This window comes from Sander lucioperca, chromosome 18, assembly GCF_008315115.2.
Source record: "Sander lucioperca isolate FBNREF2018 chromosome 18, SLUC_FBN_1.2, whole genome shotgun sequence".
Lineage (NCBI taxonomy): Eukaryota > Metazoa > Chordata > Actinopteri > Perciformes > Percidae > Sander > Sander lucioperca.
Genome location: NC_050190.1, coordinates 11,641,943 through 11,662,322, shown reverse-complemented (window position 1 = coordinate 11,662,322; position 20,380 = coordinate 11,641,943). Strand labels below are relative to the sequence as shown.

General features: G+C 40.7%; 1 protein-coding gene across 3 annotated transcripts in view; it reads right to left on the bottom strand.

The window, feature by feature from the left end:
- Positions 1 to 20,380, bottom strand: part of asap2a (ArfGAP with SH3 domain, ankyrin repeat and PH domain 2a) — a 60,225-nt gene that overhangs the window by 3,026 nt on the left and 36,819 nt on the right. For 2 of the 3 annotated variants that reach the window (XM_035994527.1, XM_035994528.1), the window contains exons 5-28: positions 19,396 to 19,445; positions 15,324 to 15,453; positions 14,764 to 14,849; positions 14,536 to 14,611; positions 14,332 to 14,418; positions 13,669 to 13,677; positions 12,694 to 12,797; positions 12,026 to 12,095; positions 11,494 to 11,581; positions 10,494 to 10,542; positions 9,925 to 10,091; positions 8,255 to 8,388; positions 7,586 to 7,680; positions 6,772 to 6,961; positions 6,462 to 6,547; positions 6,034 to 6,149; positions 5,300 to 5,367; positions 5,090 to 5,197; positions 3,927 to 4,161; positions 2,844 to 2,996; positions 2,287 to 2,389; positions 1,809 to 1,864; positions 1,576 to 1,655; positions 340 to 459 (exon numbers count right to left, since the gene is read on the bottom strand). In XM_035994527.1, the coding sequence (XP_035850420.1) occupies positions 340 to 459; positions 1,576 to 1,655; positions 1,809 to 1,864; positions 2,287 to 2,389; positions 2,844 to 2,996; positions 3,927 to 4,161; positions 5,090 to 5,197; positions 5,300 to 5,367; positions 6,034 to 6,149; positions 6,462 to 6,547; positions 6,772 to 6,961; positions 7,586 to 7,680; positions 8,255 to 8,388; positions 9,925 to 10,091; positions 10,494 to 10,542; positions 11,494 to 11,581; positions 12,026 to 12,095; positions 12,694 to 12,797; positions 13,669 to 13,677; positions 14,332 to 14,418; positions 14,536 to 14,611; positions 14,764 to 14,849; positions 15,324 to 15,453; positions 19,396 to 19,445 (2,460 nt within the window). The remainder of the gene's footprint in view (positions 1 to 339; positions 460 to 1,575; positions 1,656 to 1,808; positions 1,865 to 2,286; positions 2,390 to 2,843; positions 2,997 to 3,926; positions 4,162 to 5,089; positions 5,198 to 5,299; positions 5,368 to 6,033; positions 6,150 to 6,461; positions 6,548 to 6,771; positions 6,962 to 7,585; positions 7,681 to 8,254; positions 8,389 to 9,924; positions 10,092 to 10,493; positions 10,543 to 11,493; positions 11,582 to 12,025; positions 12,096 to 12,693; positions 12,798 to 13,668; positions 13,678 to 14,331; positions 14,419 to 14,535; positions 14,612 to 14,763; positions 14,850 to 15,323; positions 15,454 to 19,395; positions 19,446 to 20,380) is intronic. The other variant, XM_031278646.2, reaches the window with a different exon arrangement.

Below are 20,380 nucleotides of genomic sequence, written 5' to 3'. Positions count from 1 at the left end.
GAGAGAGAGAGAGAGAGTGACTAAATACGGTCATATCTGCAGAGGTGGCTTAGAGGAAAACAAGTTGCAGCTGGTCGCTGCTCACACAAGGGGCTCCACAGAGGAAGCAGCAGCAGGCGGAAAAAAAGGAGGAGGGGGGATATCAGCCTGAATGAGGTCATGGCTTTTTGCTTTAGCCACCATGGTTACTAAGTGCACGGACATCCATATGGTAAAACTGGGACCAGAGTGGGACAACAGTTAGACTGGGAGCGCTTTGTGCTTTAATCTGAGAACAAGTATTCAAAATGCAAAAACACACCCCGAAACACTGAAGCCTGCAGCATGAGAGATACTGACCCACCACTCCTGGTCCTCCTCTCCATCCACCACGATCACCTCGCCCTCAGAGAAGGTCAGCTCGTCTGGGTTGTCGGCTACACAGTTGTAGATGGCTTTCACTCGCTTCGGCCTCTGCTTCTGAGAGGCAGAAAAAAAGCACACAGAAGAGAGCATTCTGTCTTGTGTTGCCTTTTTTCCTATCTTGTGTGTGTGTTAACTATTTGGATGTTTTTTTTTATTATTATTTATTATTATTATTGGGAACTAAGGCCAAGTTACACAGAGAAGATGAAGTCAGTGACCTGTACTGTGTCCAATTACATTACAAGGCAAAGCTCCCTGGGACGACAGTGTACAGTCTTCTGGTTTTGTTCCTCTTTTTTAACCAACCCATTAAAAGGTTTGGGGGAGTTTTTCCTTTTACGAATTGAGGTTCTAAGGACGAAGGACTGCAAAGCCCTTAGAGGCAAATTTGTGATTTGGGGTTAATAAAGGCTGAAAACTTTTGGTCTTCTGTAAATAAGGTGACTTCTTGCCACTGAGTGCACTCCTCCTCGGTCATCATTAGTCAACACAATGAGTATAACACCGCAATTTTTCAGAGCGTGGAGGTAACTCTACATGTAGGTTTGGGCTATACAAATAAAATGGACTTTAGGATTCGGCTCTACTGTTTTACTTTTTGTATTTTGTACTGCTTCTGTGTAGTTTTTGCACCTATGACCAAAAGAATTAATCTCTTTGCACAATAAAGTTCAATTTGATTGAAATTGTACAAAGGACTAATGGTTAAGCTGGAAGGAGCGGATATAGGACCTTGAAAACCACTGATTCATCCAGTGATAACATGTAACTGGTGCAGCACAGGCTCTGAGACAAAGGCACAAAATGAAAAGAAAAAGTTGCTTTAATCCTAGGATTCTCCATTGACTGACAAACTAAAATAAATGTCATTGTTATTTGTAATTGCAGGCTAGAAAGCTGTAAATATTCTTCCACCTTAAAAACCCCAAAGGGAGCTAAAAAGCTTCTCTACAAAAAGTGAGAAGAAGCTCTTTCCACTGGACACTGGAAACACTGAGACAATAGTTCAACCTGCAGGGCACTGAAGGGGATTGTACAACACTAATAATGGAATAAACCATGACTTGGAAAAACAGCAACCAGAAGATCTGTACAACGGTATGAATGATTAAGCACTTTACAAATAAACAATATCTGGATGATAATGAGCAGGAAGAATAGGGGACTCACTGGGTAGGCCTTCCTCGGCGTGGGGGCTGGAGGCAGCGACTGACCCATGGAGTTCTGGGGGCATCTTGGCACTTCCTTAGCTGGAACAGGAAGAGGAAATTATATCACAACGACAACCAAAGAAGAAACAGAACCTGACATATGCTAGAACAATGTGAATGTAACTTTCTGGACACTGGACAGAAACAGATCTAGCAAAACTGATATTTTACCTCTCTTATCTGTATACTCACCGGGTCTTTCAATAGATGTAGTTCGATTTAGAGGTCTGTTGAAGCTTTTATCATTGCTGTAAAACAAAATAAAAATGTACACACATCAAGACTCTCAACAGCTCTGTCACAGATTTATTACAGCATGATCAGCCCTGTGGAAGACAAAAGGGCGACTGCCTGGAAGCTAATGAAGCGGCTAAACAGCAGCCATGTCGGCTCATTCCTCTTAGGAAAAAAACACCACATTACAAGCAATCGACAGCAAGATACACAACCCTGGGGTAAAGCACGATGTTCTTGTGTATGTGTTGTAAATTATATGTATCTATTGTTTTCCTGTGTAGCTAAGCTGCAAAAGCGCCACTGAGCACTGACTGCAGAATTAAACACTCTAAACATGTTAACATTATATTTATAGTTGCAGACACCTTGAAAAATTGTGTTAGCCATGTGCAAACATGTCCCCCTCCCCTCACCCCTTCCCTTTTCTCCTTACCCTGCAGGGGATTTAGGTGGCACTGCTCTGGACCCCGGTGGTCCCTGGCTCGACTTGGACTGTATGCTCATGGCCTCCATCTTTGCCACAGGAGGACCAAGACCTGGGCATCCAAAAAGAAATCATCACACTGGGTTTTTGCATGATAAATGATTAATCACTTATTCACAACTAATTCATCTCTTGAATTAGTTCAAATCGAATTATCAATAATGACAGCAATCATTAGTTGTAGCTCTGGTTTTGAAGCTGCTAGTCCCCTCAGTTTTGTTTGCTTCACGTTAATCATATCATCTGGATTTTATCCGAAAACATATATATCGATTTCAAAATGATATTACTTTTTTTTCTTATGGGTTTTTTTTTTCTCTCCCAGCCCAATATGAAAATGAAACATTTAGATGCCTCCTCACAGTAACGTTTTCAGTAAACACTGAACTACGCTCCACAGACATAAACAGACTACTTTGAATCTAAAACACTATTTAAACTAATATGACTTCACTGTAGCAATGGTCTAGTTTAAGAAGGAGGAACGGCTCTACTGGGGTCCATACCTCCGGTTGAAGTGAGTCTTATGGGGGGAACAGGAGGGTGCATGTTGGGGGGGTCTGAGGATGACCTCTGTCGGCCACCCAGGTCTAAAGAACCAGGCTTCCAGCTGCTGGACGCTGAAGACTGACCAATCCCCGCAAGACCGGATAACTGGACTGAGACAGAGAGATGGAGAGAGAGAAGGGTTATTAAGATGAAAAAAAGAGACACAGAGAGAGTGTACTGCACTTTGCCAGAACCAGCGTCCACTTTAAAAGTCAAGCTGTGTCTATTTGAGTGTAATTGAAAGTGGCAGTTAATGGGGAGAGGGAATGTGCAGAATGCCGAGGCTCGGGGCTGTGGTGGGGCAAGGTGGGCAATACAGCTAGTTGTTTCTCCTCTGCTCCGTTGGCAGCACTCCAGACGGCCACTAATGTTATTAAAGACCGACTGTGGTGTACGTGTCACAAGTTGGTTAGCCTGTAGAGCTATGATGAGGTTTTTCTTTAGCAGCACATAAAACGACTCATCAGTAAAGGTTTTAGATTTTCTTTTCATCAAGTCATCTTTTATTACATTGAATTTGGTATCCCAAAACACTTATTTCCAACATAAAAAGTAGCCCTTTAGATTTGAGATCATTTGGATGCACGAGGCCATATAGCAATTTTTCATATAGCAAAGAGGTCAACAACTTTCTGCAAAAGTTGCCCATCCATCCGTCTCCAATGTGACTTTTCCCTGCTTCAGTACCCAGAGACATCTGTGGTGTTGAAACAGGTCAAAAAGTCACTAAGACCTGCATAGTAATTAAAACAAAGGCTTTGGAAACCAGGGCCAAATGAGACTAGGCCATCACTTACTGTAGATCTAAACCAGGTTGTTCCTCCAGGGCATATTTTATAAATATCTCTTCCCTGAGGCGGACAAATAGGTCAGACTCAGGTCAGAAAGATTATCAGGTTTAGCTGGATCTTTTTCCTCTATTCATTGATATAAACTTTAACATATTCATAAAATGAGGATACTCCATTTTGCCTACAAATGCTTCCATCTACACTTGCCTTCCATTCTTAAAGTTCTGATGCTGCCGTGTCTGAGCTTACCCAGGTTTCTCGGGGGCAGGGGTGGAGCAGAGGTGGCGGCAGACTGAGGCGAGTTGGTGTTGAGGATGGTGCCATAGGTCTCGTTGTTGACCAGGTTGGGCATGTAGGCACGCTGCTTGTCCTTGGCGAGGCCGATGGCGTCGCGGCCCGCGGAGCCCAGACTGGCCTGGATGTGGGAGTTACTGCTCGGGGTGTAACAGCTGACCGGACGCTCGTCTCTGCGGTGAGGGCTGGGCTGGAGGCGCAGCAAAAGGTCAGAGGGTCAGCGTGGGCCAAAAGTTACATTATGTGAGAATGTAATGGGTCAGAAGTGATTTATCAGATTTCTATCATTTCACTGTATGTGACTACTGTTACTTTGTACAGTGTACAGTCACACAGACTTTTGCCATTTTCTGTCTTTTCTTCTTAGGCTTGTTTTCATATATTGTTTTTGAATTTTGCCCACTTTCAAATGTGATATTTGGTCTTTTAAAATGAAGACTCAAGAAACTGTTTACCAGTACTACAGTAACTATCTTCAGATAATTCTAAAACCAATTAAGCCAATTTCAACATTATTCAACTTTGTCTGCAATACTTCAACATTAAATTCCAAAAGATTGCCTATTAACACACTTTCCACATAAAGCTATCCACTCCCTAACAAATGCTATGAGCTCAGGTGAACTCAAAATACACTTCAATTTCCCTGCAAATACTGAATGATCAATGCTCAAGGTAGCAACCCTAACTCAAAAAAAGTACACACATGGTACTTTCTTACCCTCAACTGAGCCTCTCCGGGAGTGCAAACTGACAAACATTTCTAGTTTAACTGAAATATTTAACAAAAAGGTCAGCAAAGGCAATGCATTCTTTGAACAAAATGTGCTACAAGTTCAGAACCTTCAGGCAGAAATCCTCACATAAACACAACATGGTGGGAATATTTTATATGTCAATGCATGGATTTCAAAGAACAAAAGGAAATAATTAATTCATCTTTTTTTATTTTTGGAAGACAAAATATTTCTTTATTAGTAACAAAAGAATAGAAAATGTTCATTCAGAAATATTTTAGGGCTCTCCAGGTTGTTGTTTTAAGTTTCATCATCCTCTAAGAGCCCTTTGCCTAGGTGTAGCACTTTAACTCTTCTCCTGCTTACAAACGTGTTTCTCACCTTCTCATCCAGATCTTCGTCACTTTCATCCAAGTCTTCATGCTGCAGGCACCATTCATATTCAACATGGACGTGGGCGTTGAATTTCCCTGCCAACGCTTGGTTCAACTATACACAAACAAATCCGCAAACATGAATGACTGACAGCTCATGGTTTCAGGAAGCAATGTTTTTGCAGGCATAAGCCAGGTCTAAACATAGTAAGCTCACCAGCTCTTCGCACTGTAGGTGTTTGAGCCTCCGGGCGATATCCAGCGGTGTCTCCCCGGCCTCATTAGCTAGCAGGGAAAACAACAACAACATATAATCACTAGTGTATCCACATGCCGCGTGAGCACAAACACAGCCCATTTTCTTTCCTCCCATTTTACTGCGACATGAGAAATGTGTAATTAGACTGTTTCCCACACTGAACAACTATCTGGTTCCTCTCTGTATCTATTATCTGGCTGTTTTGTTGATGTCACAGTGGAGCAGAAAGATTAGTATTGTGAGAAAGAGTTGCCATGGTCTGTTGGCAGAGCCCGCACCTCTGGGAACTAAACCTGAAAGACTTGGACCGAGGGGTGTGTGTGTTAGTGTGTGTGTGTGTGTGTGTGTGTGTGTGTGTGTGTCTGTGTGTGAGAGAGAGGATGATGCAGCAAGAGAAAACATTTGTGTGAGACAGTGGTAAAAGTAGTACGCAGATCATTTAAACTTCGTACTTACTAAGTAAAAGTAATACTACAGCAATGTAAAAATGCTTGGTTTCAAGTAAAAGCCCTGCACTTTAAATCTTACTTAAGTAAAAGTGCATAAGCATTAATAGCCAAATGTACTAAAAAGTATTGAACATACGCATTATGCCCTTTTTCATATGTGTATGGTTTATAGGATTCTCTTTACTGAAAGAAAGAGTCAGTGAATGCATCACGGCTGTGCTGTTCGCTGGTGTGGTTCCTTACCGATCTCTATGGAGGCCTTCCCCCGCAGCAACAGTTTCAGACACTCGCTGTTGTCGGTCAGGCAGCAGTAGTGCAGTGCTGTGCTGCCTTTGGCCGTCTGCTTATCCAAATTCAAACTTCCGAGGGACACAGACAGAGGGAGGAAAACTTTAAATACCAACACAGGAGTATAAAAAAATGTGAATAAAATCCTTGGTTTCTCTTTTCCAACCCCAACAAAAATAGTATAAATAATGACTGTCTAGAGTGTAATTTGGTGTGTTAAGAGACATAAATCAGTGGTGTCTTTTAATGGTGCATTCAATGTTTGCTGCACAGTCAGATGGAAAGTTAAAACTCCATCCAGCACATTGCATTCTATAAGTAACAAATAACCAAAATTAATTGAAAAAATGTTTTGTCCTCTGTTGTTTTCTGGCTTTGTTTACCTGTTCTGCGTGAGGAAGTCGACGATGTGAAGAGACGTTCTATCCACCAATCTGACTGCGAGATGAAGGGCTGTCTCCCCTTGTTCCTGAAATAAAAAGATAAAACATGCATCATGTTTTCATATTCCCCTGGGAATGTGAGGTGTTTGTAGAGGATGGAGGTAAAAAGCAAGAAGGATGCATCAGATTGTGATGAGTAAGAAGTCAAACTCCTGATGGAAAAACAATTGGGGTAAAGTTTCAAAGTCACCATTGAAGGACAGACTCAGTTTCAGACATCATACACAGGTTGAATATTTTGTGTACTGACGTGTCCGTTGGCCAGAGGTATAGGCTCCATGAGGTCAACTCCCTCAGCGTAGACCTGGATGAGCGAGAAGATGTCCCGGGCCTTTACTGCATCACACAACGTGTGGAGCCGCGACGGCGCATCAGGACACTTCTTCCTAGCGAAACGTTTCTCTGTGTATTTGGCTGTGATGAAGTCTTTCCTCGCCTGCCTGGTTAGAAATGTGAAGAGGCAGCTGCTCAGTTACGGCTGTATCATTTATGGTCTTTATGTGAATGGGAGCGATTGTGCATTAAAACCAATCAAAAGCCACTAGTCATAACTAGTTCATAAAAACACTAAATTAGATTTTTGTAATCAACTGATTAACATTTCAGTGCTTGATTGAGTTTCATAATTTGGTTTAAACTGCAAGAAAAAGCAGGATTTTTTTTCAAACTGAGAAAATATTACCAATTTGGTGACAATATCAATTGTGCATATACTACTACTCAACGTTAAACCTCTCTATTAAAGGCACTCTTTTGTTTGAGGAAAAAATGCCATTTCCCTGCAGGCATAAGAACAAAGGCATGCATTTTAAAACATAAATCATTACTAAAGGTAGGAGAAAATGTTTAATTTTAAGCACCAATTAATCACATTCAGGAAACCTGATGACAGTACAATGCTGGTTAAGATGTGTCAATATGACACAGTGATGGTGTCAACAGTTGTTGATCGGCTGTGGCAGAGTGTAATATGATACAAGTGAGAAGAGAGAGAGCTAGAGTACAGGGAGAGAGAGGAGGGGATGGGGAGAGTGTGGAGGAGAGATGTTGGAGGGGTGACTTACATGTCACTGGCTGGGTTGGGTTTCACCACATTTTCAGCACTTAAACAAGCCTCCATGATTTCATTAAAGCCTGCATTCCCCACATTCTTGGCCAGCTGTGGAACACACACACAGACATAGACACACACATATTAAAACTAGTTATTCTAGACCATTATCTGCACCACCATGCATTCATTTAAATTAATTTAAAAATCTTTGCCTGTTCAACTCACACCTCAGGAGGCAGTACTGTGTGCGTGGAGCCCTATAAACTGCACAACGCCCAATTGTGGCTAACAAAACTGGCGTCTTAACACTAAGGAAAGCAATCATGACTGGAAGCATTTAATCCCAACCGTCCCACAGACGGTAAATCTCTACACCAAACAGTGATTAGGAAAGCCATAAAAAGTCTCAGTTATTCTGAGTGTGGAGACTTCCAGAGGTCTTGGGAGGAGAGAGAAGAGGAGAATGAAGCCTGGGGTGATGCTACTCTCCTTCCTTCCTGTCTCGACTTCTTCCTCGCTCTATCTACTCCCACCCGTCTTCTCCTCTAGTTTTATTCCACCTAAAAATCCCCACAGCGATTCGCACGGAAAAATCAATACAATGGAGTGACTCAGACTGCGACAAAAACAGTGGATGTCAAGTGATTCAGCAAGAAGACGGACGCCAACAGTGATTTACCAAGAGCTCTGAGGTGCTGAGTACGTCCAGAGTGAGGGACTGGATCCTGGAGTAGTGGACTCCAAGCTCCCTGTGGATCCCAGAACATTCAATACAGGTGAGGATGCCCAGGTTGGTGGACAGCCACGTCGGGTCTGAGAAAGACAAAAGGAAAATTGTCAAGAGAATGGAGAGAAGAGGAGGTAAATGACACATGAGGCAAAAGAGGGAGAAATTAATATGGGTGACACGCTGTCCTTGAGCAAAAACCACTAAAGCTAAAGTAATTCCTGCAGCAGGTGAGCCACCTTTGATGTGTCCTTGTGGAAAGCCGTGGGCTCTGAAAATGTAATAGCTGCCTGAAGGGCTTTTTACTATCTCACAGCACACAATTTCAGAAGAAAATGACCAAGCTGTACTGTAACCAAGTCCGACCTAGATACTCAGGGTATGTGTGGATCTAATGTATGTGTATACCATACACAGTATGTGAAAGTATATACATGTCTGGAGGAGGAAATTTCATGGGATTGGAAAAAAAATGATTAGGGGAACTTTGTGTATTTGAGGAAAAACAGATTTTGTTTCGAAGTCATGACAAAATATCTCCAGTAATATCTCCATATCCAGTCTGCAGGACTTTCAGTATTTTCTGAGCCAAATCCATTAGCTCATAACAATGCATATACAGTATATCACTGCTTTCCCAAAGCATACCACACATTTTCAGACTGATTTCCTACCTTCCAGACAGCAAATAGTTTCTGTTAATTTATTTCAGAGTCATGCTTCAAATAATCCATTGCAGTCTACATATTGTTGGCTTTATGTCCTTACAAAGTAGGGAAGCCAAGACTAAAATTAAAGGATTTCTCAATGCTTTTAAAGTCAATACTTCCAGAAAATATTTCACTATTTTCCCAGGTTTTTTCGGCATAAATGAAATTTGATTTTAACCACAGAACCGTGGATAATTACCGTTAGATCCTCCTTGATCCTGTCCTGGTGTCGGGAGATTTAAATAACCAATGAAGTTACTACTGCTGTGCGTGTAAAATGCGCACAGCACCTCTCTCAATTTGGAAATGCACATATCCTTCCAGCTGCTGTGTGATAAAACCTCAGATTACAGTGACGCAAATTGTGGCAGTAGTGTTATCATAATTACTGCATCTGAAGGCTGGAACATGCTAAACATGCTAAAAATCTTGAGTTCCCTGCAGGTATTTTTCCCTGGAGCAGATTTCAAATCCCGAGAAATCGAGGGATCTCAATTCATAACAATCAATTGAATTGGTCTCCAAAAACAGTACGGTATGTTGTCAGTAATCAAATTAAAATAAATAAATAGACAGTTAAACATGGTTGTCATGAGAAACAATATAAATTTGGTCATTTCGTTGCATTAAAAAGGTTAATGTGGGATAGGTGGGGTTCTTTGAGTTTTCCCGAACAGTCTCTGCTCGTTACTGCATTATCATGCAGTGATCATGTAACAGGAACAAAGCAATAAAATATAAACAATAATGAAATGGTAGAATCATGTCTGTGCAAGTTGATTTTCAAAACTATTATTAATTATAAATGAAAATTATAATTAAATGTTGCCTGGAAGGAAGAAAATGAGTCTAATACATATGGCATGCTCTGGGAAAAGGTCAGTAACAATGTAAAGTATATGTGCCACTCACTGGGCGCTCCGCAGTCACAGCACACGTCATTTCCTGTCATCCTCTTGACCTCTCCCAGGATTGCCTTGGTCAGCTCCTGCACGATGTTGTTCTCGCCGACATGCTGGTCCCCTTTGAAGGCCTGATTCAATGCCTCCTCCTTACTGTTTTGTAGCACCGAGATCCAGCTGGAGGAGGGAGGAGAGGAGGGGAGATAGGAGAAGTAAGTCAGGCAGATGAAAATGAGAATAATGACAGATGAAGAAGGAGAAATAGAGGGAGGAGGAAAAGGAGGAGGAGGAGGAGAAAGTAGGTTGAGAGGTGGGGATGGGAGCAGCCGAAGCAGAAAGAAATGTGAAGAAAAGGAGGAGGGAGTTTAAAAGGGGAGAGAAGACAGGAGTAAAAGGCAGTTATTAGTCAGGAGGTAGGAGGTAAAGACAAGGCCAAGCGTCTGACTGGGTGTGAGGTAGGAAGTGGCCGAGGTGGTAAACAGGATGCACTTAGGAACAAGACTGAACACACACAACACAAAACACACACACACACACAAAACACAACACACACACACACAGGAAGGAACAGGCACTTACATCTGACAGTCCTGGTCGTCCTCTGCCTGAAAGTGATACGTTCTGTCGTCTGAAACAAAAAAGAAATGGATGACACAACAGAAGAGAGAAATGACAGAGGAAAGAGAGGAGAACATGAATCAACGAGCAGTGGAGATGGAGGGAAAAGCTCTGAGCTCCCTACAGAGGGCATTAAAGTATCCTACTGACAGGTCAGACTGAGGGTGTCAAGTCTTTAGATGTGAATCACTCTCTAATAACCAGGGAGAACTATTTTTACACCACTGTATCCAAAGCAACTTAAATCATGTTGTGTATCTAGTGGCTGAAGCTTAACCTCTGCAGCTCAATGCCAGGATCTCTTATGTGTGGAAAAACTGTCTCATCTTAAATTACCGTGAAATGCAATGTTTGTTGCAGGTTATGTCCCCTTCATTTCCTGTCATCTCTCTACTGTCAACTTGGTAATAAAAAAGGCCTAAAATGCCCAAATGTTTAATAATATTATTAGTTACATCTCACAGAAAAGACAAATTCTGTAATTGACTGCAGAGTGTACAGCTTCACAAGTGCTGTTAACTTAATTTATTTGACAAAAATTGACTCTTTTTGGACTATAACAAACAAACAAACTGATGATTCATGATTGATTCATTTGCAGACATTTTGATTAATGTCAACAGTGAAAAATGTCTATCACAATTTCTCAGGGACTGAAAGGCAAAATAGTTGCCGATCTGTCAATTTTGTTCGCTGTTATTTCATTCTAAGATTAAGGCTAAATGCTAGATTGAGATGTGCTGCATGTGTTAATGTATATTTAAAAAAAAAAACATTTGAAAACCACACTGCTGCACAACAAATGTCGGCCTGCTGCTGTCTGGATGAATGGAGTCAATTAAAATCAGGCATTTGAGTGAAACGTTTACAGATTAAGAAAAGAGAAAACGGTGCGAACAGACAAAAAGGTAAGGAAGGCCACATATAAAATGAAAAGACAAAAAGAGAGAGATGAATTTACGAGATATGAGGTCGAAGCTTCTCTTCTCTTCAGGATTGTGTTTCACCTGGCAGGTGAGCAGGTTGAGTTTAGCCGGCGGCCGGTTAGCCTGCCAGAGAGAGAGAGATGAGGAACAGAGAGGGAGGTGGGGAGGGAGGGTAATGACAACAACATAAATAAGTGAGAGTGTTGTGTTTAACCATATCTGACTACTGCTGCTGCCAATGAAACATCTGATAAGCTGCTACGTGTGAGATGAGCTGCATCAGTGAGAGGAGTTGACCGGGCCACAGCTAAATCTTTATATTGAACAAACAGAGTTAAAAGAGGCTCAGCAGAGGCAGTGATGTGAGAAGAATGTTAACTTGTGAACTGTGGCTCTCAGCTACTTTCTGTTAATATATTCATGGTTAATGGGTGAAGATAATGTGTGTGACTAAATTAAGCATTTATGGAAGTCTATTCACGTGTGTGCATTTAAGTGTGCATGTTTTAACCAGAACAAACACATAGATCCTGTCCGTGTGTCAAAAAAGCTGTATTGTCTACTTACTGTGCCGTGTGAGATGGTGAGGTAACCGTTCTTCGCTGTGCACTTTCTCTTCTGCCACACTTTTCTCAACCTGGAACACAGAAGACACATACACTGTGAACTCTGAACTTGAAGAGCAGACACTTATGATATAATATTTATGATCACAAGTTATAATACCGAACATGCATTAGTTATGACACAGGCTGAGCAGCGCATTCAAAAAGATGCATCATGTGTTCTCCAGCTGAAACAATTAGCTGATTAATTGATGAGTTGATCCACAGAAAATGAATCTGCAACAGTTTTGGTAGTCAAGTCATTGTTTAAGTCATTTTTCAAATCATTACCAACCTCTCCAATGAGAGGATCTGCTCCTTTCCTCTCTTTTATATCGTAAACTTAAAAATCTTTGGGATTTGGATGGTTTGGTCAGTTAAAACAAGAAATTTGATTGCATCATCTTGGGCTCTGTAAAATTGTGATTAGCACTTTTAGCTATTTTGTTATCTATTTTATAGACTTAAATGAATCAATTAAATGAAAAAGTAATGAGCAGGTAAGTTCGTAATGAAAATAATTGTACATGGTTCAAAAATCGTTTCTACAACTGGTATGTACAGCACACTAGTATTTTCTTCACCTACAGTACCACAACTGATCTTTTAAAGTTATTTTTAAAAACTCACCCGTCACTTTTCTTGTAAAGATACCCGCTGCGCTCTGTGCCATGCTCCTTGTTACCCTGCGGCTGGTGCAGGCTGTAGGTGGTGCTCTGCCGCACCTGTGAATCCTGGGAAAACACAAACAAATAGAGACAAGAAATCAGAGCCTTTACACAAATAAGAAAAAAGCTAAATAAAAAGCTTGATTTGCACATTCAAATTGCAGTCAAGTGGGAGCCACTGAAGCGTTAAATGGCTCAGATTTACACTCTGCTTCTGAGTCTCCTGCTCCTCTGAGAATCTGGAAGTATCAACAACAATAGAAGATTGCTGCTGTGAGCCTGAATGATTTTATACACATGGGGATAACAAAATAAGAGGAGCTTTTACACCACTTATGAATCAGAATCTGCAATGGCAGGTGGCAAAACACTGCCATTTTAGTCTCATAAGCCATTCTGAAAAGATCATTCAGATGAATCACATTTAGATTATAAGCCTGGATGCAGTTTTAACAGATTTAATCTTAACAAAGATTAAAGATTTTTCTTTTGGATATTCAGGTTTGACTGCAATCTAACAACTAACCGTTAAAAAAGGACCAAACAAAGGCCAAAAGATTTGTATGAGTGATGTCATTTCCTGTCTGGAAATACCACGGGAAACAGAGGATGACTTCTGAAGGCAGGCGTTGACGGGGCTTTAATGACTTTATTGGTGTGTACCGTTATCGGCAGACAAACACAGCCAACAGGAATGAAGCTCCAGCTCAAGCTTTTCTCATTGAAAAGTCAATTAAAATAAAAAAGCACAACTAAAATGAACCAAAGCACTGAAACACGACAATGACACATTTGAACAAAAACATACTGTATGCTGCTGTAAAAGGGCATTAAAAAAACTATTAATCTAGCACTACAACTGAAGCAACACCACAATGAAAACAGGATGCAAACAACCACAGGAATTTTTTTTTTCTTCTTCAAAAAATCCACTTACTCTCCTAGACTTGTTTCACAAAAGACGGAGGCAGCGGAGGAAAGAAGAAAACAATCTTCAGGTGAGACCAGGAGCTGCAGCATATTTAATGGTTCGCTAAGCACAGGGCTGGAGTTAGTTAAGAATTACAGTACGTCCACTCATTCAGGTGGTGGAGATAATCATAGCATAGATAATAACAATGCATGTATGGATCAAATGGGCAACACCTAAGCCCAAGACAGATTCAATTTCCACAAGAAGTTTAATTAGAAATATGCTCTTGAATCTTGAACTTGTTAAATTTAACATCAACCTGCCAAAGGGACTAAAGATGCATATTTACATAAATCAATCAAAATGCACTGTCCCTATAAATAAATCTCAAATCAGCTTATACATGGTAGTGTTTGGACCCCAACCCTGACAGAGTCCTACATTATTACCAACATATTACATTTACATAAGTGTGTGTGTGTGTGTGTGTGTGTGTGTGTGTGTGTGTGCCAACTCTGAAAAGAGCTGAAGGTTAAGCTATTATGAGGTTCAGGATTATAATTATAATAATAATCTGATTTTAGAGCAGATATATAGGAATTAAGAAGATTAAAATGTGATATTTGATTGACATTGACATCTTTGACATTGGAAAGTCATAGAGGACTTCAGCGCTGTGTGTGTTACCTCTTTCTGCTCCACCTGTAGCGCCGACTTGAGGACCTCTCGTAACTGAGTCAGCTGTTTCCTCTCCTCATCCTGCACCTGCTTAATCTGTCGCAACGGTAAATTTGAGAAAACGGGAGAGGAAGAACAAAGAAGAAACACATGATGATATATGATATAAATGCCAGAGTCAAGTGAAGGAAAGAAAGCAGCTGGTTTTCTCACCGTGTGCAGATCTGTGGCCAGTTTTTCTATGGATGGTTTCAGGTTGTCCACAGCTTTCAGACCATCCTGAAAGAAACTGAACAGGTAGCACATGAATTCAAACGGACACATTAGCAACACAGAACAGCCACAAAATGGGTCTGAATTTACATGTGAGTGCCTTCATATAAACTGACACTATTCAGGTCAACCTGAACACATTTCCCGTATAGGATTTGTTTGTCTTACTTGCACTGTGCGTGGAAGTACTTGATGAGGTTCTGCAGCAGGTCCACCCCTTTCTTGATTTTGATCTCATTGACTTTAAGGAGATACTGTAAACATATTGAATACACATTTAGTCAGACAGGTGAGGCCAGGTTCAGTCAGAGGGCTCCATCTCAAACATATACATCCCTTTCATCTCATATCCAGACACTTTAAAGTAAATGTGTTCATCTTTTAAGTAAAGCTTCATTAAAAAACATCAAAGGAGGTACAGACCGAACAAACATACTAAATGTAATCTAAGATTTTTATTTCAAAAGGCTATACAACCATTCTGAAATATATATATATATATATATATATATATATATATATATATATATTTTGCCTAAGTTTGACAGACCTAGCCAGTAAAAAAGTCAATTTTCCAAACATCAACTACCCGTCAGACGCACTAAAGTGTGTGCCGTCAATTTCTGAAAGCAGGCGTGTCATTTTTAATAATATATGGTGCATATGTCATTATGAATTACTTCTTAAAACACAAACACAGCAAACACCCAATCATCAGTCGGACTAACCTCACACATCTGAAGCTGGAAGAATCTCCTCTCCTTCTCCATCTCCTCAGCGATTTCAGCCCCACTGATTTCAGTCCTTATCATCCCGTGCTGCCTCGCATGCTCCTTCTTCTCCTTCTCTATCTTGGTGCTGGCAAGAAGTGACATCACAGGGGTCAAAGAGCATACAGCACATCCATGACAGCCCCGTAAACGTAGGGGAAAAAGTGTGGTATTGTGTAAAATCAGCCCTATTGCTGTCCGGCAGATAACAGGGTGGCCTTGTTGGGGGAGCTGGCTGCCTGAGAAGACTACTAATTAAATGGTCATGGGTTAGAGATGGTTAGTTATAGCTATAAGGTTAGAAATGACTGGGATTTGGAGGGTTTATGGTGCAACAGTAACGTTAGTGTGTCCGTGTAGGTTCATCTAAGCCATCCAGGTAGTAAGCAGTCTTCAAACTTTAAAATTAAGGTGTGCAATATGTTCTTTTAAGTTCTGTTGTCGGGCGAGGTAACCTTGGCATTTATCCCAGTAAACACAATGTTTTCCGTTGGTTTCCCTACCAGACAACAGAACTAAAGCCAGAGCAAACAGTCATCACCTATTTTATAGTATTGCATTTCCAGATGTAACATACTGAGAACGAAATTTGCACATCTGGCTAATTGCACTGATTCCGCTGAACGAGATGGGGAAAAAAAAGCTTTGTGTTGTTTGAACTTCTGAAATCAGAATTGTCAAGAGAGGGGTTAAACTGCACTAAGCTCATTAGTGCTTTTGGAGGGTGTCCAAAAACACTTGTTTCTTGTTGTTTCTCACTGATGATGGCAATTGGAACCGAAAAAGGGAGTGCATGAGCAAATGAGATTGGTAGCTCAAGATTTTGATCGCTGTTGCATTCTTGCTTCTGGTGAAACCTTTCACACACCAGGTTACCCAACAGTCAGTATTCAGGGCTGATTTTTCACAAAGACCATACACTCTGCATACAGTATCTCTAGCAGGCAACACACACGCACGCACGCACGCACGCACACACACACACACACACACACACACACGCACGCACACAAACAACAGAGGGGAGGCACCAGAACATGCAACAGGGCATTCTTTTCCATATGCTGTTTTTCTGACAGCATATTCCCTACAAAAAGGATGCAGTAGTTTGTTCACTCTCAGAGAGACGGAACAAGGGTGTTGGTGTACGCCAGCCATTTGAGAGCTGTTCAGCCTGGTTCATGTGCATCAAGACAGACTTCACTACGTCGTGTTCAACTGTGTTATAGCTTCAACCTGCAGCTAGGCTCAGCACAATATATGACAAAAACAAATAAATACAAAAAGGCCATTCCACAACTCAACTTTAAAGAGGGAAGATCAAAGTGGTGGGGCTGCATGAGCCGTCTTTTAAAACATATTGTTATAATATAAAACTACCAAATAGTCTTAAAGGAATACTTTGGCGTTTTTGGGTAATACACATATTTGCTTTCTTGCCAAGAGTTAGATGAAAAGAACAACTTGTTGTCTTTACACTTGTTTTTGTATGGATGAAACAAACAAGATATAGCACGTTAATAAGTGAGCTTTAGATGTGTTGGTGGGTGGATTTTGTTAACTTTTGACAGAGCCAGGCTAACGGTTGCCCCCTTAATTCAGTCTTTATGCTAAGCTTAGCTAACCATCTCCTGGCTATAGCTAAATATTTAACAAACAAATGCGAGCGGTAACTATCTACCTACCTACCTCTATCTAACTTTTCAGTCAGAAAGCGAAAAAGACTATTTTGGCTAACAACTTTCTCCAACTTAATGAGAGTAAGAAGTCATGTTGTTTGGCCCGCCCAAATTCAGTTGACGAACTTTCGACAAATTTGGGGACTTTAGCCTCAAGTGTGTCCCTTTTTGCCAGAAATCTAGGTTTCATCTTTGACCCAGCATTAAAATTTGACAAACAAATTAGGAATTGCAGGAATTGCAGTAGTCAATCTACTGCAATTCCTTGTATTCTGGGATTTGCCAATCATCTTTATCACACCTGCAGCTTGTCCAGAATGCGGCTGCTAGATTGTTGACTGGTACCAGGAGGAGGGATCATATCTCCCCGATATTGGCTTCTCTTCACTTTTTACTGGTCAAATATAGAATCGATTTTAAGGCAAGGATTGGCCCCTTTATATATTGCTGATCTCCTTACCCTACATCACTCCTCCAGGAACCTCGTCTAATCAGTTCCTTTTAGCTATTCCACAGTCTCCGATGAAAACAAAGGGTGATCGTGCCTTCTCAGTTGTGGCCCGAGACTCTGGAACAAACTTCCCATTCATATTAGGTCCTCCTCTACTGCCGAGATCTTTAAGTCTTGTCTTAAAACACATTTTTATTCTTTGGCCTATGATTTAGTTCAGGGACATTTGTATAGAAGTGTGTTGTTTGTATGATGTTCATTGTGTCTATATTTTTATTGTCTTCCTTTGTTTTTAGAACATAATATAACTTTGTACAGCACTTTGTTCAGCCTAGGTTGGTTTTAAATGTGCTCTATAAATAAATTGACTTGACTATTTTCCAAAATGTCAAACTATTCCTTTAACATTCCTTATCAGCTGCTTTCTTATTAAGATTCATGATGTTGCACCACTTTAAAAAAGGAAGCAAAAAACTAATTCTTCTTCTCTATTATTGCTGTTGCACAACATCTAGTTTCATTTGGCATGTGCACAAAGGCTGTGTCACATGGTGCTGTGAACAAATGCTAACTTTGACTTGAGGTGTGAGTCATAGTGGGAGGAGACAGTTAGCAGTTTTGTTTCTCTTTATGCTATTCCCAAAAAAATAAAGCAGGTTTTGTTTTTACCACGGTAATCTTTGCACTGTCTTTGTACTGGCAAAATTTCCCATTTTGCCAGTGCGAACGAGCCAAATTTAATTTCATTAAGAGTACACTGCTGGCCTTTGTCAGCACATGAATCTTCAGCCCTGACAGCGTTACAGCATCATCAGGGCTGCGACTAATTGAGAGACACATGTTAGCCAGGCTGTTTGGCCGCCAGCCAAACTGACAGTTGTTAAACTGATGATCGGCTGAGAATCGAGTCACTTTCAGTTCCGTCAGTTCAGGAAGTATTCATCATTTAGCAAATACAGACAGAAGACACTGGAGTATTAAAGATATGTTCTGCATTCAAATTTACACATGATTTGTCTGATTTTAGTAATTACAAACACTCTTCCTGAATTAACAGCATTCAAAGTGACTCCCGACCTGGAGACTGAAAACAGAAGGCAAACTCAGGTTTGCGGATGCAAAGAGCTTGCAAACCAAATAAGGGAATCACAAATCAATAGTGTGTTAAAACCAAATAATGCATCTCTTTGTGTCTGTAAATATAAAAACAGCAGGCAGCAGAGAGATCAGAGGCGGTCAAAGTGTCATCGAAAAGGAAGAGCGGCAAGATATGTTACGATGTTTGTGTGGTTTTCTATTCAGGCAGAAAACTGGACTCTATTAATGGCCTATGTTCGCCATCAATAGAGTCAAATCATAAGAATAAGTTGGGACGGTCAGGAACAGTCGCATAGCATCGGGCTGAACTCTCAATGTCAGTACAAAGCCTGTACTGTCTGATTGAAATGGTTTGGAGAGTAGATGTATTACCCTTTCAGTAAAGAATGTCCTTTGCAGCTTGTAAAATATATGAAAGTGCTATAAAAAGTCATGTGTTCTTTGCATGCACAGTCACAATGGTGTGTCAGTGGAAATGGTGCCTCAGTGTGGAGGTGGAAGGGTGATGGTGAGGGATGGAGGATAGAGGGGGAGAGTGGTTAGTCAAGACAAGTCAGACAGAGACAAGACACATACTGCACATTTCATTTTAACATACTAACTGACACGTGGGTGGCTTTAAATTGGCAAGTTAAGACTTGTTTGAATTGCTGAGCATATAAATTCAAACGTATGATGGCTGTGCAATCACAAGATTGTAAGCATTGGGGCAGAAGGTTGCAAAATTTTAACCGATTCACAAACTGGTTCTATTATGAAAAATTAATTAAAAGATGTTTAGGATACACATTAGGTTTCTTACACTTTTGTTTCGTAGTCTTTCCAAGCTTTGTCAAAAGGCTTTTTGAGATCCTGTGAAAAACAAGCAGAAAGTTTAAATTGTAAACAATAGTCAGGCATATAGTGCTGAAATGATTTGTTCATTGATTGGTTAATCAACAGAAAATTACTCAACAATTTTTGATATGGCAGAAAGCTCTAGAACGGCTCCTAAATGGACTTTGTGGTGACGTTGTTTCAACTTTCAATCTATTCTAATCTTCAAGAAAAAAACATTTGCTCGTTCTAGCTTCAAAAAAGTGATGCTTTGCTGCTTTTCTCTGTTTTATATTATTGTGAAGTGAATACCTGGAGATTTTAAGGTGTCACTTTGTGCTCTGGGAATTTGTGACAGGAATCTGTCACCATTTTTTGACATTTTATAGACCAAACAGTTATAGGAATACCTCCAACATAAGGCTGTTCACTGGAATTTAAACACACACACACCATTATAGCAACCAGGAATCACAAAGATGTCGCAATCATGATCACTGTCACGTGTTTAGAAAAATACTTTCCTTTCTCAACCATTAATGAGCAAAACTACTGTATGTGTGAGTGGATTCACAGGTGTGTGTTTCATCACAATGTGTGTCAGTAAGCTGAATCATCCTCCTCACGGATGCAAAGCAGCCCACAGCTGTCTCAGCAGGGAGCTTGGCGAGGTTACTGTTAATGCGCAGGGGTTTTGGGGAAGGCAGGAGCATGGTGAAATTCTTTTTGGCATTCATAACGCAGGCAGCTGATGTGTCGTTGTCATGGGTGTGCTTTCAACAGCTGCTTGAGCAACAAGCTTGATTAAAACAACATCCCCAACACTGCAGTGCCTATTAAACAGTGATTATGACAAACAAAAGCCAACATTACTGGGTGCGATCAGCCGTGTCATTCCCTAAAAAATTGTTGCCCGATCCCAGAGCCAGAACGCCAGAAAGAAGCAGCACTCATATCTGCTTACTGTGCAT